This window comes from Hyperolius riggenbachi, chromosome 5, assembly GCF_040937935.1.
Source record: "Hyperolius riggenbachi isolate aHypRig1 chromosome 5, aHypRig1.pri, whole genome shotgun sequence".
NCBI lineage: Eukaryota > Metazoa > Chordata > Amphibia > Anura > Hyperoliidae > Hyperolius > Hyperolius riggenbachi.
In genome coordinates this window covers 355,781,220-355,805,167 of record NC_090650.1, presented here as the reverse complement: position 1 = coordinate 355,805,167, position 23,948 = coordinate 355,781,220, and the positions used below count along the sequence as shown (strand labels likewise).

General features: G+C 41.6%; 1 protein-coding gene across 1 annotated transcript; it reads left to right on the top strand.

The window, feature by feature from the left end:
* Positions 1-2,063: 2,063 nt before the first annotated feature.
* On the top strand, positions 2,064-23,584 carry TCF24 (transcription factor 24). The gene is made up of 2 exons (XM_068238381.1): positions 2,064-2,501; positions 23,471-23,584. The coding sequence occupies exons 1-2, from the start codon at positions 2,064-2,066 to the stop codon at positions 23,582-23,584; spliced, it is 552 nt and encodes a 183-aa protein (XP_068094482.1).
* Positions 23,585-23,948: the final 364 nt, after the last annotated feature.

The window sequence follows — 23,948 nt, the reverse complement described above, 5'->3', positions numbered from 1 at the left end:
CAGTTCTCTGCTCAAGTGGGAACACAGCCTTATCTGACAAGATTGGGACTGTACACCTTTTATGTGTGAGCAGTGAGCACACCCATAGAAAACTGATACAGAACTGGCAGCACAGGACTGGACTGGACAGGAAATGTACACCTTTTATGTGTGAACCAAGCCATAGAAAATCCATACATAGCTGATGCAAAACTTACAGGTCTGGACAGGACCAGAAATGCACAGATTTATGTGCGAACCAAGCCATAGAAAACTGATGCCAACCGTCAATAACTGACAGGACAGGACTGGACACCTTTTATGTGTGAGCCCAGCCTTTTGGTTTCATTAAAAAAAATAGTACAAAGTTCTGGATGAAATAGACATTTAAAAAAAGGCTCATTGATGCCTGCAAACTGACTGGAGTGTGTTGCTGATGTTCTTATTAAAGAGGCACTGCAGTAACATATAATAGAATGCAGTAAATTCATCAGAAAAACTTCATAAAGCTATATACTGCTGAAGGTTGGCATGTAGCCCCGCCCTCCCAGTGATGTTTAGCCCAGGATTATTAGCTATGCGAAATTATCCTCCCAGAGAATTATTGGAGGCCAGGTATACTTTGTACTGGCTTCAGAACTCTCAGTAAAAGAACATTCCGCAGAAATGCACCTGACAGGACTAAAGGTGTCGCTACTGGGATAAATTTCAGAATGTAAAGATTTTTACAAAGGGCAAACACTGATTAAACAATTTTATAAGTGAATATTGTAAAAAATAAGTAATTAAATTCATTACATTCTTTTTGCTACAGTTCCTCTTTAAGGCTTATGACGGCAGTAATGTGCACAGCAAGCTGAACAGAGCCATCTCTATCCCTCTCTCATTTAACATTCTGTCTACTGCTGTGTTAAAATAATTACTTTGCTGTAATCAAAAATGATTTTTTTTTATCCCCATCAGTTATTTGTACACAGTGCTTTCAGGAATGGAGACCTAGACATGTGTCTATGCAAACGTTGGTTACAAAAATGTACCTCAGTTGCAGTTCCCACATTAAACAGGCGCTCATCTGGTACGCATGCTAATAAGCTAATGGGTTCCCCCAAAATTGTCCTTTTAGCCTCATACACTACGTAAACTGTCGCCTGGCAGGGATCAGGAATCAATCGCCCGGGGTGAAAGGTCAGGGCAAAGATGTGTCTCTAGCCTGCAAACTAGAGATGCGTTTTGTTTCTATGGAGGGGGGCGGAGGAGTATGTATAGCGGGATTGCCGCATCAGCAAGCCGCAAATGGTAAAAAATTGGTAATTGAAGTTACCAATATTTTACTACATACTACTCCTGTGCAGGGGCAGGACGCTACTGCGGACAGGAACGCGTAGAAGGCTACGTGCGGTCAGGCCTGTCGGCAAAGTAAAAGAGGCTAGTGGCGGGGGACAGGAGGATCCGAGAGTGACTGTAAGGGCACGGGACAGCTGCAGGGGGCAGGTAGAAGCCCCAGGTGAGTACAACTTTTCTAGGCTTAAAGGATATGTCCAGGCAAAATCAAAAATCCACTTAACTGGGGCTTCCTCCAGCCCCTCGCAGGCGTCCTGTGCCCTCGCCACAGCTCCGGTGGCTCCCGATCTTCTCTGCTGCAGAAGTCGACCTCGTCAGGTCAGCTTCTCATGCGTTCCACTGCTGATGTGATCGGCGCAGTACTGCGCAGGCACAGTGCTGCTGATGTCAGCGGTGGTGCGGTGAAGCGCATGAGAAGCCGACCCAGATGTCGACCTGGCGAGGTCGGCTTCTGCAGCGGAGAAGACCGGGGGCCACCGGAGCTGCAGCGAGGGCACAGGATGGCTGCAAGGGCTGGAGGAAGCCCCAGGTAAGTGGATTTTTGTTTTTGATTTTGCCTGGACCTATCCTTTAAGTGCCTTTTTAAAGTTATCACCGGAATCAACGTTTGTTGGTTTGTTGTTCCAATTTTGTAGTAAATCTTTGTAGCATTTCTTTTGACATTGTCATGTTAACCCTTGATACAACCAATGCACAGAACAGTGACCTTTATAACATTGATGTTTGCAGTGTCTTCTGTGGATATGGTGGAAAAGGTCCAACGGCCTCTGGGTTCCAGACTGGTGCACATCAGGGAAGAGCCTCCTGGAAGCTCTGAAGAGGACACACTTGGAAAAGGAAAATTTGATGCAGCAAGAGCAGGAGGAAGTCAGGGAAGTGGAATTGTAGGCCGCCCAGCTGCTGCTAATGCTGCCCGAGAGAGGAACAGAGTGCAGACCTTGCGTCATGCTTTCATGGAGCTGCAGAGGACTCTGCCTTCAGTTCCTCCAGATACAAAACTCTCTAAGTTGGATGTTCTTATACTTGCTACAACCTATATTGCTCACCTTACCCGCAGTCTCCAGGAGGAGGATGAGAAAAGCCATAGCCACCAATCCAGCAGCCCAAGCAGCTCCACCAGTGTTAGTCCAGATCTTCTGGGGACCTTACACAGTGGTGATGGATATCTACATCCTGTCAAGGTGTGTGGAATAGGGAATATTGTTTCTCCTTTCATCTCCATCCATGCTTTATTTAGGGACATGAGCATAAAAGGTGGTACAGAAGTCAAGCTGATTTGGGATCTGATTTGGGATCCGTGCTTTGGAAACTGAGGTTACAGGGGTGTTATTACCATTAATTGTCGTATCAGGCAGAGAGCTGGACAGAGACAGTGGAAAAATGAATAGTTTTGTTTTACTCATATTACGTTTTAAGAAGCCAGAGGTCATGAAAGAGGATATAGCAGACAAGCAGTCAGGAACACGTGTGAAGAAAGAGTTCAGGTCTGGGGCCAAGAGGTACAGTTGTGTGTCATCTGCATAGAAGTGGTATTGAAAACCAAATTAGTTAAGTTGCCAAGAGTGGGCATGTACATGGAAGAGAGGAGGGGGCCAAGGACAGAGCCTTGAGGTACCCCCACAGACAAAAGATTTTCACGCACGCAATGCACATTACATAACTGCCCTAAGTACCGATAACATTTCAGTGCGCTATTGATTTTCTGTGATCAACTCCAAACTGATCAGTAAGTGTAGTGCAACTCTGCAAACAATGAACGAGAAGTGTTATTGGTGTAAACAGGTCATTTCAGTTTAATGCCAAGCATGTTTCATAATATGGGTCATGCGGGTATAAGTTGCTGTCACTTGTATGACTTGTACCAGCAACAAGTGAACGTTAGTGGCATAATTTCATATAAGGGCTTCTTTCCACTACAAGCAGATTGGATGCAGAAAAACTGACTCCAATGAATGCCTATGGGAATATCTGCATCAGAAAAATCGCATTTAGTAGAAACAGGCACATAGGCATTCATTGGAGTCAGTTTTTCTGCATCCATTCTGCATCCAATCTGCGTGTAGTGGAAACAGGCCCTAAGAGTACATCAAAGTATATCTTAAGGCTACATGCACAGTGGAGCATTGCGGTACTGCATAACAGCCACTTTGTAATGTGCCATGCCGCACTGCAGTGCAACACTTATGCAATGTTCACAGTGCAGCATTACAACGCACTGCATGCAGCGCATTACTGCAAAATGCACCCATTGACAGATACTTTCTGTTGACTGTATGCTTCACTGTACTTCACTGCATGAGATGGAAGATAATGTGAGGCGCCGCTCTCCTGTTCTGTTTTGTTCCTGATGTTACAGGGAACACAATGCAACGGTTACTGTGAACCTAGCCTTATGCTACACGATCCAATTTTCTGGCAGATTTACCTGCCAGATAAATTTTTTCCAACATGTCCGATCAGAATTTCAATCGATTTTCCAATCGATTTCCATAGAAGTGAACGTAAATCGATTGGTAAAACGATCGGAAAATCGATTGTAATTCAGATCGGGCATGTTGGAAAAACTCGACCTGGCAGGTAAATCTGCCAGAAAATTGTATCGTGTGTACCTAGCATGATTATCCTTTATATTTATATCACCACCATATTATGCAGTACCGCACAATAAATTAGTAAGGTTCACAGATTATACATTTGCGGAAAATAATCTCAAAAGCATGAGGGGAAGAGTACACTTGGGGTAGGTAAGGACCAAATCCTCCTGATTTAGGAAAATAATTACTTTGGAGGTGTTGATACTTTTCTGACCATTTTCTTATTAACTATCCGGTTCAGCCTCACAGCTATTTTCACCTTAAGGACTGAAGCAATTTTCCCCTGTCAGCGCTGCTCTCATTCATTCGCTAATAGCTTTATCACTACTCATCACACATAAATTATTTAGATCTTGTTTTTTTCACCACAAATTTGGCTTTTGGGGGGTGATTTTTGTTTTTAGCAACTACTAAAATGTCTATGTATTTTAAAGAGAAAAACGAGGGAAAAAATGAAAAAATACACTATTTCTCCAATTCCAGCCTCTATAGTTTTAAAATGAACAACGCTACTGAACATTTTACCCACACATTTTATCTGCCTATTTGTCGTGGTTATCACAAGATTTAAATTATGTCCCTAGTACATAGTATGGTGACAATATGTTATTTGGAAATAAAGGTGCATTTTTTCTATGTTGTGTTTTTTGTTTTCTCATTGCACACTACCAATGATTACAAGCCTTTATTTGAAAAAAAAACAGTAATACATCCTCATGACATACATATTTAAAAAGCGGAGTCCCTAAGGTAACTATTTAAGTATTCACTTTTCAATTCTGTCACTTTTGGTGTTTTTTACAAGTGTATTAGTTTGGTGCAGAGTATGTGAAAATAACAATTGCATTGCTTTTCATTTCATTTGCTGCTAAAACAAAACCACATCACATACGCCTAATCTCTCAAAGACCTCAAATACTATTCTCTTGCTTGTCCCGGTGAAAATGATACCCTATACACATAATCAGATAGCTTCTTGGCCACGCAATACTCTGTTAACCATGAGCAGCACTAATGCATTTTTCAAGGCCATTTTTTGCAACAAAAGTAATACAGTCATTCTTTGTTCGCAAAGCCCCTGGAGTGTCAAAACATTTGAAACAGGTCACAAATGTCACCATTCTGAAAACTAGAGACCCAGGCCTACTGAGATATACATATTTTGAAACAATTGGACTTCTGCGGTTTTGCTAAAATTGAATCATAACTTGGAAAATGGTATTTTTTTTACATCTTTTTTCACTTTGGCACAAAAAAAACAAACACTTAACATAGTTCTTGTCTCTCAAAGACCCCAAATACTATTCTCTTGCTTGTCCCGGTGAAAATGATACCCTATACACATAATCAGATAGCTTCTTGGCCACGCAATACTCTGTTAACCATGAGCAGCACTAATGCAATTTTCAAGGCCATTTTTTGCAACAAAAGTAATACAGTCATTCTTTGTTCACAAAGCCCCTGGAGTGTCAGAACATTTGAAACAGGTCACAAATGTCACCATTCTGAAAACTAGAGACCCAGGCCTACTGAGATATACATATTTTGAAACAATTGGACTTCTGCGGTTTTGCTAAAATTGAATCATAACTTGGAAAATGGTATTTTTTTACAACTTTTTTCACTTTGGCACAAAAAAACTAAACACTTGACATAGTTTTTGTCTCTCAAAGACCCCAAATACTATTCTCTTGCTTGTCCCAGTGAAAATGATACCCTATACACATAATCAGATAGCTTCTTGGCCACGCAATACTCTGTTAACCATGAGCAGCACTAATGCATTTTTCAAGGCCATTTTTTGCAACAAAAGTAATACAGTCATTCTTTGTTCGCAAAGCCCCTGGAGTGTCAAAACATTTGAAACAGGTCACAAATGTCACCATTCTGAAAACTAGAGACCCAGGCCTACTGAGATATACATATTTTGAAACAATTGGACTTCTGCGGTTTTGCTAAAATTGAATCATAACTTGGAAAATGGTATTTTTTTTACATCTTTTTTCACTTTGGCACAAAAAAAACAAACACTTAACATAGTTCTTGTCTCTCAAAGACCCCAAATACTATTCTCTTGCTTGTCCCAGTGAAAATGATACCCTATACACATAATCAGATAGCTTCTTGGCCACGCAATACTCTGTTAACCATGAGCAGCACTAATGCATTTTTCAAGGCCATTTTTTGCAACAAAAGTAATACAGTCATTCTTTGTTCGCAAAGCCCCTGGAGTGTCAGAACATTTGAAACAGGTCACAAATGTCACCATTCTGAAAACTAGAGACCCAGGCCTACTGAGATACACATATTTTGAAACAATTGGACTTCTGTGGTTTTGCTAAAATTGAATCATAACTTGGAAAATGATATTTTTTACATATTTTTTTCACTTTGGCACTAGAAAAAAATCTGATGACTTAGGCCTCAGTCCTAAAACACACCAACATTTTTTCTACAGCTCATCATGGTTAAAATGATACAACATATGCCTTACTTAGTAACAAATGGTTGGGTGCAGCAATCAGTTATACCCAATGTGCACTATTTTTTTTGCACTAATTGTTGCAGAGCTATTGTTTGTTTGCATATTCCCAGGAGAGATTGGAATCAAACAAAGACCGCACATGACACCATCATAGAAGGCTAACAACCAGGGCTATTCATCAGTAGGTATTTTGTGAGCTACCTTCTCAAAGGAACACTGCAAAAGGAATTCTCACATTGTCCTGGTTATAACAAATCCAAAATGTGGCTAATTTGAATATATCACTTCTCTTCACAGTGATAACAAATACATTGGAACTTACCATTGGATGTCTTGCAGAATTAGAGAAAAGCCAGAGGCCATAAGTCAGGGGTCAAGCAGATCCAAGAGTCAGAAGATGGGAGCAGCAGGGTCCAAAGTTCAATTTTAAACTTTGTTTGTGTTTTCTTTTTCCTCAAAAAATTCAGTTTCCTCCAACACCCCAAAAACATAGGGGTATGCCAAATGTGAGCTCCTTTGAGGGTCTGTAAGTTACATGAATATATAGGAAAGGGGAAAATGCCAGTCAAATATGTCCAGGTAAAGAAAAAAAAAACACAAAAAAAAAAAGAAAAAAAAACACAAAAAAAAGGAAAAAAAGAAATTAGTAATCTGCAAGTGTGTGGTATGCCCTAAAGCACTTGATAACACACAGTGCTGGGGCTGACGGGCAATCTGGGCAAAAATACCGTGACTCACACCGTCTCTTGTGTTTCACACACACTCTGCATCTTCTCAGGGGGGCTTTTTTCACTTCATTGGGGGGAATTAGTTCAGGGAAATGTCTCTCCCTCAGTCTAATTGAGTTCTCCAAATGGATAGGATCCTGTTGTTGTGCAATTTGGCCAGGGGAATACATTAGGGACTTGTGGACTTGAATCTGGAAGTCAAGAAAGGTCATCTGTTGGCTTGTTGGTGTTGTGGCTGTTTTTAGATAGACCACAAATGCATTGTGCATGGTCATCTGCAACAAGAAGAATGTTATTTTTTTGTACCATGCTTTCCTTCTTCTTCTTCTTAATAAATAAGGCGCCAAGACTTGGTCTGATAAGTCCACTGCTCCCATATTTTTATTGTAGGCGACTATGGCCTCTGGCTTTGTACGCTGTTCCGTTCTGGATGTGGCAAGAACTGTGGCCTCAGTGTGGATGGTAGATAGCATCATCACCTCCCGCTTGTCGTGGAACTTTATTGCCAGGAGCTCTTCAGATCTGAGTGCGTAAGACTCTCATCTGCATAGTTTTTTATTTACTACCTGTGGGGGGAGGCCTTTACGGTTTGCTCTCACCGTCCCACATGCGCCAGTCTGGACTGAGAAGAGGAACTTAAACAGTGGCACACTTGTATAAAAGTTGTCCAAGTAGACGTGGTAGCCTTGGTGGAGAAGTGGATTTAATAGGTCCACCACTATTTTGCCACTGGTGCTAATGTACTCAGGGCACCCAGCTGGCTGCAGAATGGAGTCTTTGCCTTCATAGATTTTAAAAGTGAAGGTATAGCCAGTGCCACTCTCGCATGCCCTATACATTTTCACCCCACATCTTGCCCTCTTGCTTGGGATGTACTGTTTCATGGAAAGTCTCCCATGAAACGGTACCAGGGATTCGTCCACAGCAATTTCCCGGTGTGGGGTATATACATCCATGAACACTGCACTTAGGTGGGTCAACAGGGGTCTCAACTTAAACAGTCTGTCATGGGAAGGGTTGGTATGTTCCACATCTTGAGAGTTGTCATTCAGGTGGAAAAACTTTGACAACAGCTCAAAACGCTGCCTGGGCATTATTGCTGGATAGAGGGGTGCATTGTGATAAAGGTCCCTGGACCAGTACATTTTTATCTGGGGCTTTGGGGTGATGCTCATGCTGAGCGTGAGGCCTACATAGGCCTTCATTTCGGGCACGTTGGTGGGGTGCCATTTTCTGGTGATATAGTTAGTGGGGTGGTCAGCTAAAAATTGTAGAGCAAATAAATTAGTTTGCTCTACTAAATGCTCCCACATTGCCTCTGTCATAAAAAGCTGGAAAATGTCAATTGGTGCCTGAGTGACAATGGGCACTGACACACCAGCGGTGGCTGTGAAGGGTGGGATGTTGGGCGCAGCATAATTAGGGGGTTCCCAGGTGCCATTTAATATATGAAGCGGTACCTCCTGCCTGCGAGGTACCTGTGGCTGCCTACCCTGTCTGCGCCTAGCTCCCCCTGGCGCACTGCTGCTAGCAGCAGCGGGGTTGCCCATGGAGCCCTCTGCTGGGTTGCCCACGGAGCCCTCTGCTGGGTTGCCCACGGAGCCCGATGCTGGGTTGCCCACGGAGCCCGATGCTGGGTTGCCCACGGAGCCCGATGCTGGGTTGCCCACGGAGCCCCCTGCTGTGGACAGTCCTGATGGTCCCTCATCAGCGGACTCAGGACTTGGGTCCCTCCTCAAGCGGCGTGATGGCGGCCCTTCGGACTCTGAAGATTCAGATCCTGAACCAGAGCCGGACGGAGGGAGCCAATCACTACCTGACTCATCCTCGCTGCTGCTCTGCTGGAGGATGGCGGCTGCCTCCTCCACAGAATAGAGCCTCCTCGCCATTTAAAAAGGGATAGATAAAGATGAGAAATATAAAAAGATAGAAAGATTTTTTTTTTAAAGTGACAGTTTTTTTTTTTTTTGGGGGGGGGTGGGGGGGGGGGTGGGGGGGGGTGTAGAGGGGGGGTGGAGACAGTAGAGGAGGAGAGGGGGGGGGGGACAGTAGAGTATAGGTAGTAACAGATAGGAAGAAAAAGATCACAATAGATCAGTGATCAATAGATCAGTAGGTAATAAATGGCCAAGGAGAGGGAGAATCAGGGATTCTGGGCAGTATGGGGTTAAAAATTCAGGGATGGGGGGCAAATTTATTAAAAGAAATTCCTACCAGCTTATCTGTCAGTCTGTCTCTCAGCTCCTGTCACCACAGAACAGTGATTGATCTGTGTGACAGGAGCTGAGAGACAGAGAGGGGGAAACCTGTTATTTACAAACATTATTAAGAATTCACATTGTTACTGGATGTAACTATGTGAATTCTTTACTTCCTTTGCTCTGATTGGCTCAGAGGAGCGCTGGCTCCTCTTCACCAAACAGCGCGGCTTGTAAGCCGTCGGGGACGAGCGCGCACCGCGCGCACCACGCGACCATGCGTGCGCACACCCGGAAGTGCGCCTGGACGTGCATCCCCGTCCAGTTAGGCTTTAGCTGCCGCTGCCTGGACGAGCTTGCTCGTCCATTTAGGCTGAACCGACTATGTATTGTAAAATAGAAGCTCTATGTCTACAGACAATTCTCAAAAGATACAACCAGCACTGCTTGGAAAATAGGTAAGGATTATAAGATAAAATATGTTGGCGTGGGTGCAACCACAATATAAAAGGTTATAGTAGAGACAGTTCAGACAGCCGTTAAGACTGTGTTCCCACTTGAGCCGAGACATTTTTTGTCCATCCTCCGCTCATTGCAAAACTGACAGTAAACGGCTCCTATTTTGTATATAGAAGCCGTTAACACTTGTCAGTCTGCAACGGATGCATTGGATCTGTTGCTGTAAGCAGCTGCATTTCTGTGCAGTCAGCAATAATCCCAGGCAGGCAGATGCATTCCCCATATAGCCTATGGTGGTAATGCATCTGCCCCAGGCTACAGCTGGACCACAGCAGACCATCAAAGCAGACACTACACTGTCCACTCCCGCTGGCTGCATGTGATCCGGCTACAGATGGGAACCGAGCTGAAGACCAAGCAGTTGAGAAATTGTAAAAACAAAGCAAAGCAAAGACAAAGCAAGAGAAACCATAGTACTTTCAAGAAAGAACAGAAAAGACTAAGGCTACGTTCACAGTGGGACGTTGCAGAGCTGCCTTATAAAGTCTTATAACGCAGCTTACCGCACTGCAATGCTAAAGCTATGGGACGTTCTAAGTGCGGCGTTAGCGTTGCATTGTAATGCGTAGCGTCATGGTAAGGCACTGCTGCAGTGCGTTACCTCTAAATGCACAGGTTACCAGGTACAGGGAAGCATACTTTTCATTGCCTGTATGCTTTACAGTACCTACTATATGCAACGGTAAAACAGCATTAATGTGCGTTACCATCTTTTTTTTGCGCTGCGTTGTAATGCATCACAACGCAACATCCCACTGTGAACATAGATAGAGAAGTAAAAAAGGGACATATCAGATAAGGAGGACATAAGGACAAATAAGCTTTTATAAAAGCTACGTTATGGTAATTGAATTGGATTATGGTATGGAATTTTGCCAGATCATGTTTGAGTTTAAATGATGAATTCCAAATGCTTTAATATAGAGTAGATACAGCATAATGTTTGGTTTATGTTACTACTGTTTTGCAGCACCACATGCTGTGTTAGTAGGGAAATAAAATGAATGTTCCGTGTTGGGTGCTGCTTCCCGTTCCCATTCCCTGCCCCCAAAAGGGAATCTTTGCATTTTTATTTTTTCCTTTTCATTGTCACAACTTTCACTGTATTATAATCTGGAAACTATTTTCTTTCGTTTTTCGTTGTTCTATTCTTTCTTAGTCCAGTAGCAGATGCCCAATGCAGACTAGTTCTGAGCCATTTAAATATGTGTGTTTTTATGTACACAGTTACCATGCAGAGACAGCATTTTCCCTGCTACTATTAAGGCCCATTCACTTGAGCGTTTTGCCGGCGATTTCGGCAAAACGCTCAAACACTAGCACTTTTGAAAGCACTAGTGTAATTAAACCCTATGGGCCCGTTCTTAATTGGGCAATTTGCGCTAATTGCCGCAAATCGCCCAAAAACATGAAACACAAACGCGTCGCCTGCACCATTTTCAGGCGATTCCCCGGCAATCGCGTTTCAGTGCTATAAAAGCGCTAAACGCGATCGCAGAAAAATCGCCGCAGTGTTCAGTGATTTTTCCGCTGAAAAATCACTCCTGCAAAACGCCAGCTATAATCGCCGGCGTTTTGCAAACGCAAGTGTGAATGGGCCCTTAGCCCTTTTTCTTAATTGACTGTATTGTCCACTCAAAGGGCTAGATCAGAAACTGCTTTAAATTTTACTGAGGCCAGAAACCCAATAGGAGCGATTTCTAATCCCTAGTGATTTGAAAAGCTCTTGCTAATGCAATGCTATGGGGGATTTTTATAAAATCAAATACCTCAAGTGGGATCACACCCATCGCATTACATTAGTAAGAGTTTTCAAATTGCAAAGCGCTCAGAAAATCGCTCCTAGTGGGTTTCTGGCCTCAGAATTGTTTAAAAAGTTTACTTTGTCAAAATTGAATCCCTCGGTCATCCTTTTTTTGTTGAAAAAACCTGCACTGAAATTAGATAAAACATGTTGTTTTTAATTAGGACATGACATACAGTAAGTGATGTCTGTATTAATTGTAGTTTCCATATCACAATAGGCTAAATTATGTTTAGACCAATTTAAGGTTTTACATTACTATAAAATTACCAGTAAGTCACATTTTACAATCCAATCTGTTGTTGTGTGTTAGGTGACATGAAATGTTTTATAGGATAGCTATAATTCTGCCTTGATCCAACTTTCATTTGAAGCAAAATGTTATATATCTCTGTGTTATATTTCTACACTTCAAATGAGTTTCTCTTCGATAATATTTATATACATTAATAGTCTCTTGTTATCAGTTAGTTATTATTGGTATCCATTATTGATTGTACAATCCTATGTAACAAAAGTTCACACCAAAACTTAAAACCTCATGCAATTTGTGATCTTCCATAATATGTTGGTGCTTTAGAAATACAATAAATAATAATAATAATCTTCCAAAACTATGATTACCACACTTGCAATGCTTTTCAATTGCATCATATTTTGTCCGTAAGTGAAATTTGCTTTCACAATTTTTCTGCATTAAAAATGCAGACGGCAGATCTAATTATTTTCATGAGAAATTCATGTGTCAACACAAATTTAGAGGAACCTAGAAAATTTGCATGAAAATCTGCATTTTGCATATAAATTTGCAACAAAATTTGGCATTAATTAGATGTATTTACATGTAAATTAGCTTCATTAATATTCACACAAAAAAATTACAGAAAAACAAACGTACCTTTATATAAAAAAAATTGCAAAATCGCTTACAAAAGTTTGTTGAAAAATAAAATAGGAATCACCAATGTAGAAACATGCATTATTTTCCTAACAGATGTATTTGTCTCTCAGTTGCATTGTACAGGCCCTATTAAAGTTGAGAGAAAGTTTGCAGTGCTTTTTAGTGGTCCTTGTGTTTTACATCACAAAAATCTTAACAGATGTGAGTACATTATATATATATATCCACTGTAGGTATAAATGCACTTGACCCTAAATTCAATAAAGTGAATAATTAAAAATATCCCCTTTTCCCATAAACCGATCAATAAGCCAAATAAAGAGTACATAGAACTTTGTAGGTAAAAATAATGTAACAAAGAGATGGCACACAAATAGCAACGCCTTTGGCAAACACGTTGTGTGCTTCTGTATGCTGATAATGCAGTGCGTTACTGAGCCATTTGTGTGCCATCTCCATTTGTTCTATTACTGTTGGATCGCAGGAGTGGTGTCCCTGCAGGGGTCTGGCACTGGCATGAAGGTCTACAGCCATAGACCTGTTTAGGTGACGAAGGTGTGTATACTGAGAATAGCTGTAGGGAAAAATATTAACCCTTAAGCTGGCCATACACTAGGCCGATTCCCCGCCGATCGACAGCAGATTCGATCACTGGGATCGAATCTGCTGTCACATTGTTCCCGCTACACGCTGAATTTCGATCTATTCCATGCGATCCTGTCGATCACTCCGTGCGGAAAATTACCGTCGATCGCCCGCGGGTAGGGAGCGCGTCGCTAGCGGAGTTCGAGTGCCCGACAACCGACGCAATAGAGCGGCAATACATTACCTGGTCCGCCGGCGAACTGCCCCGGTAACCGCTGCTCCGTCTCCGCTCTGGTCTGGTCTCCGGGTCCGGCATGCTTCACTTCCTCCTGCCCGGCAGGAAGTTTAAACAGTAGAGGGCGCTCTACTGTTTAAACTTCCTGCCGGGCAGGAAGAAGTGAAGCATGCCGGACCCGGAGACCAGACCAGAGCGGAGACGGAGCAGCGGTGACCGGGGGCAGTCGCGCCGGCGGAGCAGGTAATGTATGCGGGGGGGGGGGGGGGGGAGCGGTGGCAGCACCACCACCACCATCACCACAGATTGTGAACGGTTTCAGGCTGAAATCAGTTCACAATCTGTTTGCAGTAAAGGTGGCCATACGATCCCTCACTGATGAGATTCGATCAGAGAGGGATCTATCTGTTGGTCGAATCTGATGTCAAATCGACCAGTGTATGGCTACCATTAGACTGCTGTGGATATCTATAGGCATTTCTATGTTTCTGCATCCATACGCCACGGACATCTAAGGCAAAATTAGTTCTGCCTGCCGGGACATTAATGGACATTTTTATTTCCCCATATTCCTGTGCCACACATGTCTAAAGGTGTTTAGTTCAAAGCTTTGGCTCAGTACAAATGTCATACTAGACATGAAATATGCAAATAATTCGAAGTTGATGCAGGATTATGAGAATGTCACTGCAAATCTATGCAGCATCTCAGCATCAAATGCTTTCACTGCAAGATTTGATTAGACCATTTACATTTTAGATATTCATAATTAGCATAATTCTGTATCATACGGATTAATACAATTCTCCATTATCTCAAATTTATTTGCATCTCAAGTGACAATCCCCACTGAATAATGTGGACTTTTGTAGATGTAGATTTGGGCAAGACATTTAAAAAAACACAATTAAAACATTGTTGGCACTGGAGTGTAGCTTTAAAAAAAAATAGCTGGCAGTGTAAGGGTTAATAAATAATCATTAAAATGTTAACATAACAAGTGCTTACTCTATACATAAACAAAATAATGAAGTTATTAAAACTTTATAAAAACCAAATAAAAATGGCCATTTTATCATGCTTGTTAAAGATCAGCATATTTCAGCTGCCTTCTTTTTTTTTGTTGGGAAATCCTTTTGTACAATCACTGCAGTTACACTGAAGCCAGGGGCGTAGCAATAGGGGGTGCAGCGGTAGCGACCGCATCGGGGCCCTTGGGCCAGAGGGGCCCCGAAGGGCCCTCCCTCAACTACAGTATTAGCTCTCTATTGGTCCTGTGCTCATAATAATCACTTCTTTAGATACTTTGAACAGTGGTAATCATTAACAAACTGTTTCCCATCCCCTTCTTGCACCTCTGACACTGTAGTTGCCATTGGCAGGTTTTGGTGCACCGTATCAATTGCTATGTATAGAGTGCTTGGGGGGGCCCCATTGTAAAACTTGCATCGGGGCCCACAGCTCCTTAGCTACGCCACTGACTGAAGCTATCATCAATATGATAATGTTTCTCTATTGATACTGTTCCCTGCAAGTCCCGGATACATTTGATTTTTGGAAGGTTTATAAAAGCTTATAGTTGATAATGAAATAGGTACCTGCAAGTCAAAGTGATTGGGTGTAAGTTCTGTACAGCAAACTGATGGTGACTCTAATAAAAAGGGGTGTATTCACTATGTGTCGTTAAAACAATTATTTTACCGGTACTTCCGGCTGTGAGGTGAGACTTGTTGTGCAATTAGCGTGACTTGCATTACCTTGGTAATGATCCCTGCACATGGCAATTTTACCTACATAAAGTGAATACCCACCAAAGTGAGGATTTGTTTTTCTAAAAAAAAGTTGTCAGCGTTTATCATTCAGGATAGGTCTGCATGTTCAAAGTGTTTGGGCACTGGTCCAGCAGATAATTATTCCAATGTAGCTATCACTGCATTGAAAAAAGTTACATATCCTAACTTTACCTACCCACATACCCAATAATTAAAAAAATCTATGTTATACAGAGGAAGGTCCTATTTGGCCTTAAAGTGGACCCAAATTAAAAATACAAGATTTCAGAAATAAAATCTATTTTCTAAATGATAATAATAAATAGCAGCCTTTTTTCAGCTGCATGATGACAAATATAAAATATTTTACATTTATTGGAGGAACCCCTCCCTTCCTTTCATATTGCCGGGATTTTTCCAGCAAACTGGTGGAGTAGATGGTGTCTGGCAATGGAGGAATTGCTAATGGCTGCCACCAGTATAACCCTAGTTATGAAAAGAGAAGGGTGAGAAGCATGCACTGAAATGCCCATAGGCTTGAAGGAGTGTTTATTTATATTTATATGTGTCAGAGTGGTGCAACTAAATATTTTTAATTAACAGAGTCTTATCACCTTAATCCTATAATACTGAAAAGGAGAACTGCGATTCGACTAGTTAGTTTTAAGTTTGACAATTTAAGTTTGGTTTCTATAGTGAAGGCATAACTTACTCACTATAAACAACTATATAAGTATATGCAATTTGGTGATCCAGTTTGTCCTCATTTAATTGGAATTACCTGATTATATAAGCTCACCTATTGTTTAGTGCAGAGTGGCCATGTCAATGGACAATAACTGATATTATTTTATTCTCATATTTGTCATTCATGCATTATCGTTATGTCTCGATAATCTTTGTGTTTAAAATGTCTATAAACATTACACTGTACTAATACGTAACCTTTCACTGTTACTACTATTTCTTGTTAATAATTTGACGTTTTTCAATAAAAACATATTTAAAAAAAAAAAGAAAGAAAAAAATGTTACAAAAACATTTTTTTTAAACATAAAAACAGAACTAGAGGTTTAGTGGATGTGTTTGAAAAGGGCGATGTCAGTGACTAACAGCAAGATACGGTTATTTTCCAACGGGAAGGAATTTCCTAAAGTAAATATATTTGTGGCCATTTCAGTATGAATGTTAGTTGTGTTCAACCTTCATTCATTTACAATGGGCTTTGCAGATGCTAACAGTATATCTGACTTCTGCGGTATTTTTTCATGAATGGTCCTAACAGAGGATTATTCCACACTATAGACATAAATACAACATTGTTATCATTTGAGACATGCAGAACATGCATCTTCTAATTAAAAAAAAAAAACTGCTCAGCAGTGAAGACCAGAAAGATAGTGAGAAATGAGAATGAGAAACAGCATGCAGAGAAAAAAGTAGTGATTTTCAATAAATAATTAAAGGGAACCCGAGGGTGATAGGGATATGGAACCTGACAAGTTTATTTCCTTTTAAATAATGCACATTGCCTGTTGCATTTCTCGGTTTCAATATTTTTTATTCAAACCTGTTGCATTTCTCTATGCATTCCTTTTATCTAGTCCACTTTAATAAAGGGAACTAGACCTGAAATGTTGTTGATGCGTCGCACTATGGCTATATGTCAGTAAACCTACATCCCAGCGGTGGTTACAGGATAATGTTTTTTCATTTTTCTATATTCTGGACCTTTTCAAAATGTTTTGACAAGCTCATAAAATAATTGAATGTACTTTGATATCATGTGCAATGCCACTGCTTGAAATTCAATGTAGAACAAATTTGGCAAATAATAAAAGCAAAGGAGCATGCCAACAGTACCTGGAAGTTAAAAACATAGGCAGCTATCAAAGTACAACTTAATACTATAAGCATGTAATAAATGCCTGTATTGTGTGTTTTGTAAAATAGAAGGGTGTTTAAGAGACACTAAAGTGAATAAAATGATATAATGAATTGGTTGTGTAGTGCGGATAATTACTAAAACATTAGTAGCAAAGAAAATATTCTCAGATTTTTATTTTCAGTTATATAGTGTTTTTATAACATTGCATCATTCTCTAATATTTGCAGTTTACACACTACTCAGCATTCTAAATGATTTTACAGAGCAGGCCAGTGAACTATTGACCTGTCCTCTGGAGAGAAAAATAAAATACAGTGACTGACACTTGAGATAACAAGCTTCAGAAGACAGAGCTCTCTGCGACTTTGAAAGTCGTGGAGCTCAATGGATTTTTTTGCATAGATAACAACTGGAGTTTCCTGTACTGGAATCAATATTAGACTCATGTCTCTGCTCCTAATGTTTTATTTCTTAGCTGTACAACACATACAAATCATTGTATCATATTTTTTTTTCCGCTTTAGTGTCTCTTTAAGAATGACTTTAAACTGCATATTTGGCAAATTAACAGATTTTTTTTTATTTACTCTGTGAATCCGGTTTATTGAGCATGAATTTAAGTATTTGAACTGAACACAGGTCAATGTAAGAATGACTGCTTTGGGAAATGAGCTCCTATACCTCATTCAACATTTATATTATTATAAAATAATGTCTGACAGCTATTGGCAACTATTTTCAACACGTATTGCTCAAAAAAAACAACAACAAAAAACAATGGTGATGGCTCACTTTTAATTCCCTGTGTAAATCTTCTTAAAGTGAACCCCAGGTGAGAGGGATATGGCGGTTGCCATATTTATTTCCTTTTAAAAATACCAGTTGCCTGTCTATCCTCCTGATCCTGTATCTCTGTACTTTGTACTTTTAGCCATAGAGCTTACACAAGCACGCAGCAGATCAGGTACTCACACTCAGATGACTCAGGTTTTAATGGATTAGCCATATGCTCGTTCCAGGGTCTTGAATCAGACACTATTTATGCCAGAAGATCAACAGGGCTGCTAGGCAATTGGCATTGTTTACAAGGAAATAAATATGGCAGCCTCCATATTCTTCTCACCTTGGGTTCCCTTTAACACCTTCGTGTTTGATAGTTAGATTTTTATTTCATTTGCTTTTCCTGTTAAGGTAGCCATACACTGGTCGATAGCCACAGGATCGACCAACAGATAGATCCCTCTCTGATCAAATCTGATCACAGAGGGATCTAATGGCTGCCCATACACTGCACACTAATTTAGAATCAATTTCAGCATGAAATCGATTCAAACCTGCGGAGCCGCCGCTTGCCTCAGTGCCCCCAGGCCTCCCCCATTCAGGCTCTCTGGTCAGCAGCAGCCATCACCTGTCCCCTGGCGCCAGTCCCTGGGTCCTGCTGTATCTTCTTCTGGCATCCTCTGTGTCCTCTTCACTTCCAGTCCTGTGGCAAACCGAAGTTCAAACAGTAGAGGGTGCTCTACTATTCGAACGTTGACTTGTTACAGGACAAGACCGGAAGTGAATAGGATATGGAGAAGAAGGCCAGCCGGAAGAAGTGACAGCACGGACTGCTGGCGGACAGGTAATAGTATTTCTGCCGCTATGCTGCATCGGTCATCGCCGAATCGAACACCGCTAGCGATGCGCACCCAACCCGCCACCGGTCGAGCAAAATTTTCCTTCAGGACCAATGGACTGAATCAACTGATGTTGGATGGAAATCGGTCGATCGGTCAATGTTTGCATTAACAATTTCACAGCAGATTCGATCACAGTGATTTCGAACCAGTGTATCGGTACCTCCTTTAAGCATCGCATTACCTAATACAGTCAGTGTAGTTGGTGATGTATGATTTATCAGGTAACTGCATAGTATCATAAGAATATTTAATAACTGAAATCAGAAGAATATACAGTGAAAAATGGTGCCTCCTATCATAAAATTGTTCAGTGTATACATGCACACTCAAAACGCACGCACGCCTCAATTCACTAAGCTTTATCAAACACTTTAGCAAACGTTTGATAATTTAACACCTTAGTGAATTCAAAATTAGATTTTACTCATGAGGTAAATTATCAAATGTTCGATAAAGTATTCGATAAAGCTTAGTCAGTTGAGGCCATTTCATGTGTACAAATACTTCTCACTGCACTTCATGGAAATGTTTAAGATAGTCCTGGAGAGGGTTGAAAACAGAGGTGTAACTGAGAGAGCAGCCTCTGCAATCACAGCCCCCCCCCCCCCTTCTTCTTACCCTCCTTGCCTCTAATAAAGGCCAGCCTGATAAGATGCCGTAGTGACCGCCCCTGTTCCCAGTAGCTAATGGTGCAGAGGCGTAGCTATGATTTTTAGGGACTGAGACAGTTTTTGCACCCCCCCAGACAAAATGGGTGTGGACCCGCATCAAAATGTGGGCGTGGCTATGGGTGGACAGACATGTACAAATGCTGTTTAGATAACCACATGTGCCCCCTTCCCATAATAGACAGATTTGCCACATGTGCCCCCTCTAGATAGTCAGATGTGCCCCTTTCCCCTGTTTATATAGCCAGATGTGCTCGCCTTTTTTCTGCTGCTGTTAATGCTTCTGCACTCCTCTGCAGAGGGAGGGAGAGAAGCAGGGGCACTTCGTGCAGCCAGCGAGCCGCTTCTCACGCACGTAGGGGTGCAGCAGCTGTGCTGAGTGCCCTCACAGTGCTGCGCCCGGGGACAGATGTCCCCCCTTGCCCAACTATAGCTACGCCTCTGTAATGGTGACCTGACTTGTTATGAGGAGTGTTAAGAGGGGCTCAATGTAAGAGGGGTTCATCAGAAAAACATTGCTATTTTGCACCCTGACTTGCTCTCTCACTTAATCCATAACCAAAGTGAGGGAGATTTATCAACGCATTACCGACAGAACAGTTCTGCATGATAATAAGAACCTTCCTAAATCCTAGGTAACAGTGGCAATTTAGCATAGATTTCTAGAGCTGCAGTACATAGTTACATAGTTACATAGTTATTTTGGTTGAAAAAAGACATACGTCCATCGAGTTCAACACCAGCCTGCTCCCTCACATATCCCTGTTGATCCAGAGGAAGGCGAAAAAACCCTTACAAGGCATGGTCCAATTAGCCCCTAAAGGGAAAATTCCTTCCCGACTCCAGATGGCAATCAGATAAAATCCCTGGATCAACATCATTAGGCATTACCTAGTAATTGTAGCCATCAATGTCTTTCAATGCAAGGAAAGCATCTAAGCCCCCTTTAAATGCAGGTATAGAGTTTGCCATAACGACTTCCTGTGGCAATGCATTCCACATCTTAATCACTCTTACTGTAAAGAACCCTTTCCTAAATAAATGGCTAAAACGTTTTTCCTCCATGCGCAGATCATGTCCTCTAGTCCTTTGAGAAGGCCTAGGGACAAAAAGCTCATCCGCCAAGCTATTATATTGCCCTCTGATGTATTTATACATGTTAATTAGATCCCCTCTAAGGCGTCTTTTCTCTAGACTAAATAAACCCAGTTTATCTAACCTTTCTTGATAAGTGAGACCTTCCATCCCACGTACCAATTTTGTTGCCCGTCTCTGCACCTGCTCTAAAACTGCAATATCTTTTTTGTAATGTGGTGCCCAGAACTGGATTCCATATTCCAGATGTGGCCTTACTAGAGAATTAAACAGGGGCAATATTATGCTAGCATCTCGAGTTTTTATTTCCCTTTTAATGCATCCCAAAATTTTGTTAGCTTTAGCTGCAGCTGCTTGGCATTGAGTGCGATTATTTAACTTGTTGTCGATGAGTACTCCTAAGTCCTTCTCCAAGTTTGATGTCCCCAACTGTATCCCATTTATTTTGTATGGTGCTAGACCATTAGTACTTCCAAAATGCATGACTTTACATTTGTCAACATTGAATTTCATCTGCCATGTATGTGCCCATTTAGCCATCCTATCCAGATCCTGTTGCAATATGACACTATCTTCCTGAGAGTTGATGATTCTGCACAATTTTGTATCATCTGCAGTTAAGAAAAGTGCAAATCCATCCCTAAACTGGCGCAGATTAAGAAGTGCTTGATAGAAGTTCTACAGATGTAGAATTGCAGGCTAGACATGATTTCAGAGTGCAGGCCAGACATGATTTGTGATCTGCTCCTCCCCCTGCTGAATTTCTCCTCAGAGCCTGCTGCTATCAATACAGCAGGTGTGTTGGTTACCTCAGCAACAGCAATTCCCCTCACACACTGCACTGTCTGAGAGACTCCTCCTAGCTCCTCCTATTTTACAACAGTTTTAGAAGGAATCTGCACTATTTAGTGATTTCTTAGGCTGTTTGAGCCATTTCTGCATGGATTTCTAAAAACCTACTAATATTTTGGCTCAGACACTCTTGATAAATGTCCCCCAGTGACCTTGAGAGTAAAATTGTTTTGTTAAACTTGAAAGGGATAAATATATAATGCCTTGCATAATTAGTCACCCATGTTTGGACTTCTCCACACATTACAATAATTTCAACTGGAATTAAAATAAATTTTACTGGCGTTTTCACCATTTGATTTAAGCAACATATTTAAAGGGCATACAATATACAATGATATAGTGAGGCGGGCCACCCCGTATAACAATAACCAATAGAGCAACAAAAACAAGGCATAACGAACATACTGTAGGTGGCACTATGTTAATTGTTCAATATTGCTTTTAAATTTATCTCTTCACAGGCATTCTACCACAACTCTATGCCTCTGTTGAATTGGCCCACCTAAGGCTGCTCAAAGGTTTTGCTATTGTAATAAAAGTTACGTTTTACTCTTTGGGCCGTTAAACCTGCTTTGTTTTTGTTGTTCTATTAAGTACACTTAAAGGAGTCATCAGAAAAATACTGCTGCCCCCTTATATACTTACCTGAAGCTTCCTCCAGCCCCTTGCAGCTGACATGTCCCACGCCGCAGCTCCAATCGCAGCTGCCGGCCCGGGGGTCCCCACCGGTGCAAAGGCCGACTTCCTCTACTGCACCTGCGCGAGCGCCGCTGTCAATCAAGTCCACGTTGTCCCCAGTGTACTGCGCAGGCGTAGTAGTTCTGCACCTGCGCAGTACACTGCAGACAGTGTGGACTAGATTGACAATTGGTGCTCGCACAGGCGCAGTAAGGATGACCTCTGGGTCGGCCTCTGCACTAGCGGGGACCCCGGGCCGGCGGCGTGTGAGCGGAGCTACGGCGTGGGACATGTCAGCTACAAGGGGCTGGAGGATGCCCCAGGTAAGTATATAAGGGGGCAGCAGTATTGTGCTGATGATTCACACATCTACATGGTGTAAACGATGGCCGCGGCACTTGTCATTTAAGCGCTGCCCAGTCTAGTGAATGAACAGCCGCTGATGACACGATTATTTACCATTGTTTGCACCAACCCCACTCTTGATCTCATTATCTCGTTTCATCCTGAACTGTAGCACTGTTGTGTCCCCTTGAGGGGATCAAAGCAAGACACAGTTCCCAAAAACCACTGAAGGTTGCAAATACTTTTTACACGCTAGCAGAAAAGCATTTGACCAAGACGCCAGGCTGCTGCCGGCTGCTGGTTCAGACACCCGACCTAAAGGTGTGCATAAAATAAGGGTGCGAGGAAAAATGGGCACCCGTTTTCATTAATAAAATTATAGTTAATATCTACCAATAATTTTATTTTATGAACAATATTTTACTACAACTTAACCTAGTCCTACTCTCACACAGAACTCTCTGACCTCCGATGCCTAACCCTAAACTCCTCCTTCATGATGCCTAACCCTAAACTCCTCCTTCCTGATGCCTAACCCTAAAACCCCCTTTCTTCATGCCTAACCCTAAAACCTCCCTTCCTGACACCTAACCCTAAAGCCCCCCTTATGGACACCAAACCCTAACTCCCCATTCCTGGTACCTAACCCTAAACCCCCCCTTCAGGATGCCAAACCCTAAAACCATCCTTCCTGATGCTTAATCCTAAAACCCCCCTTCCTAACCTTATAAAGTTCAAAATAATACATTTCAAAACAATTTTCAAAAATAATTAATTTGTAAATACGGTACTAAACATTAAACATGTTAAAAACAATAATGTAATTTTCAAAATGATAATTATTGTGTGCCCAAATTTCTGCTTTGTGTGCCTAATAGCCAGTATTTGCATTAGTGCTTATGAGCGCCAAAATTTCTTGCTAAATTGTTCATGTTAACCACCCGGGTGAGTCTGCACATAAACTGCTCAAAATGTATTTGCCATTCATCAAGCTTTGTGGTAGATTTACTAGAACCAGTTGCATTGCGGTGTCCCCCTTTCCTTTGGTATGCTTTGTGCTGTATTCCAAGTTATTCCTATTACATGTTGGTTTAAAATGTTTTCTGATTATTTTTCAGAAATGGCCTATGAGATCCCGGCTTTACATTGGAGCCACAGGACAGTTCCTCCACCAGCCCTCAGGTTCTGAAAACCAAGACCAGGATGAAAATGTCCCCCGATCAGAGAGCTAATGCCGGCACAAGCAATTGCAAATGTGATGACGGCTCTGGATCTGTTTCCCTATAAACACTTTCATGGTTCATTCTCCTTCCTCACTGCAAGTGACATGTTCTGCCTAAAAGGCCCTCATGGAATGGAAGCATTATGTGTAAAAAGCATCTCACAAACTGCTTATTTAACAGTGGCTGAATGTAAGCCTTGGTATATATCTGTATTTATTACAGTAGAAATCTGTTCACATTTTATTGACTGTCTGCACATGTGATTTCTGCAACAGGATAATCCCATTTCATGACTAGGGATGGTGAAAATGGCTGCCATGTCAAAAAGTAGGGAAGCCTATGTCTGTCAGTACTAAAACTCTCACCGTAATAC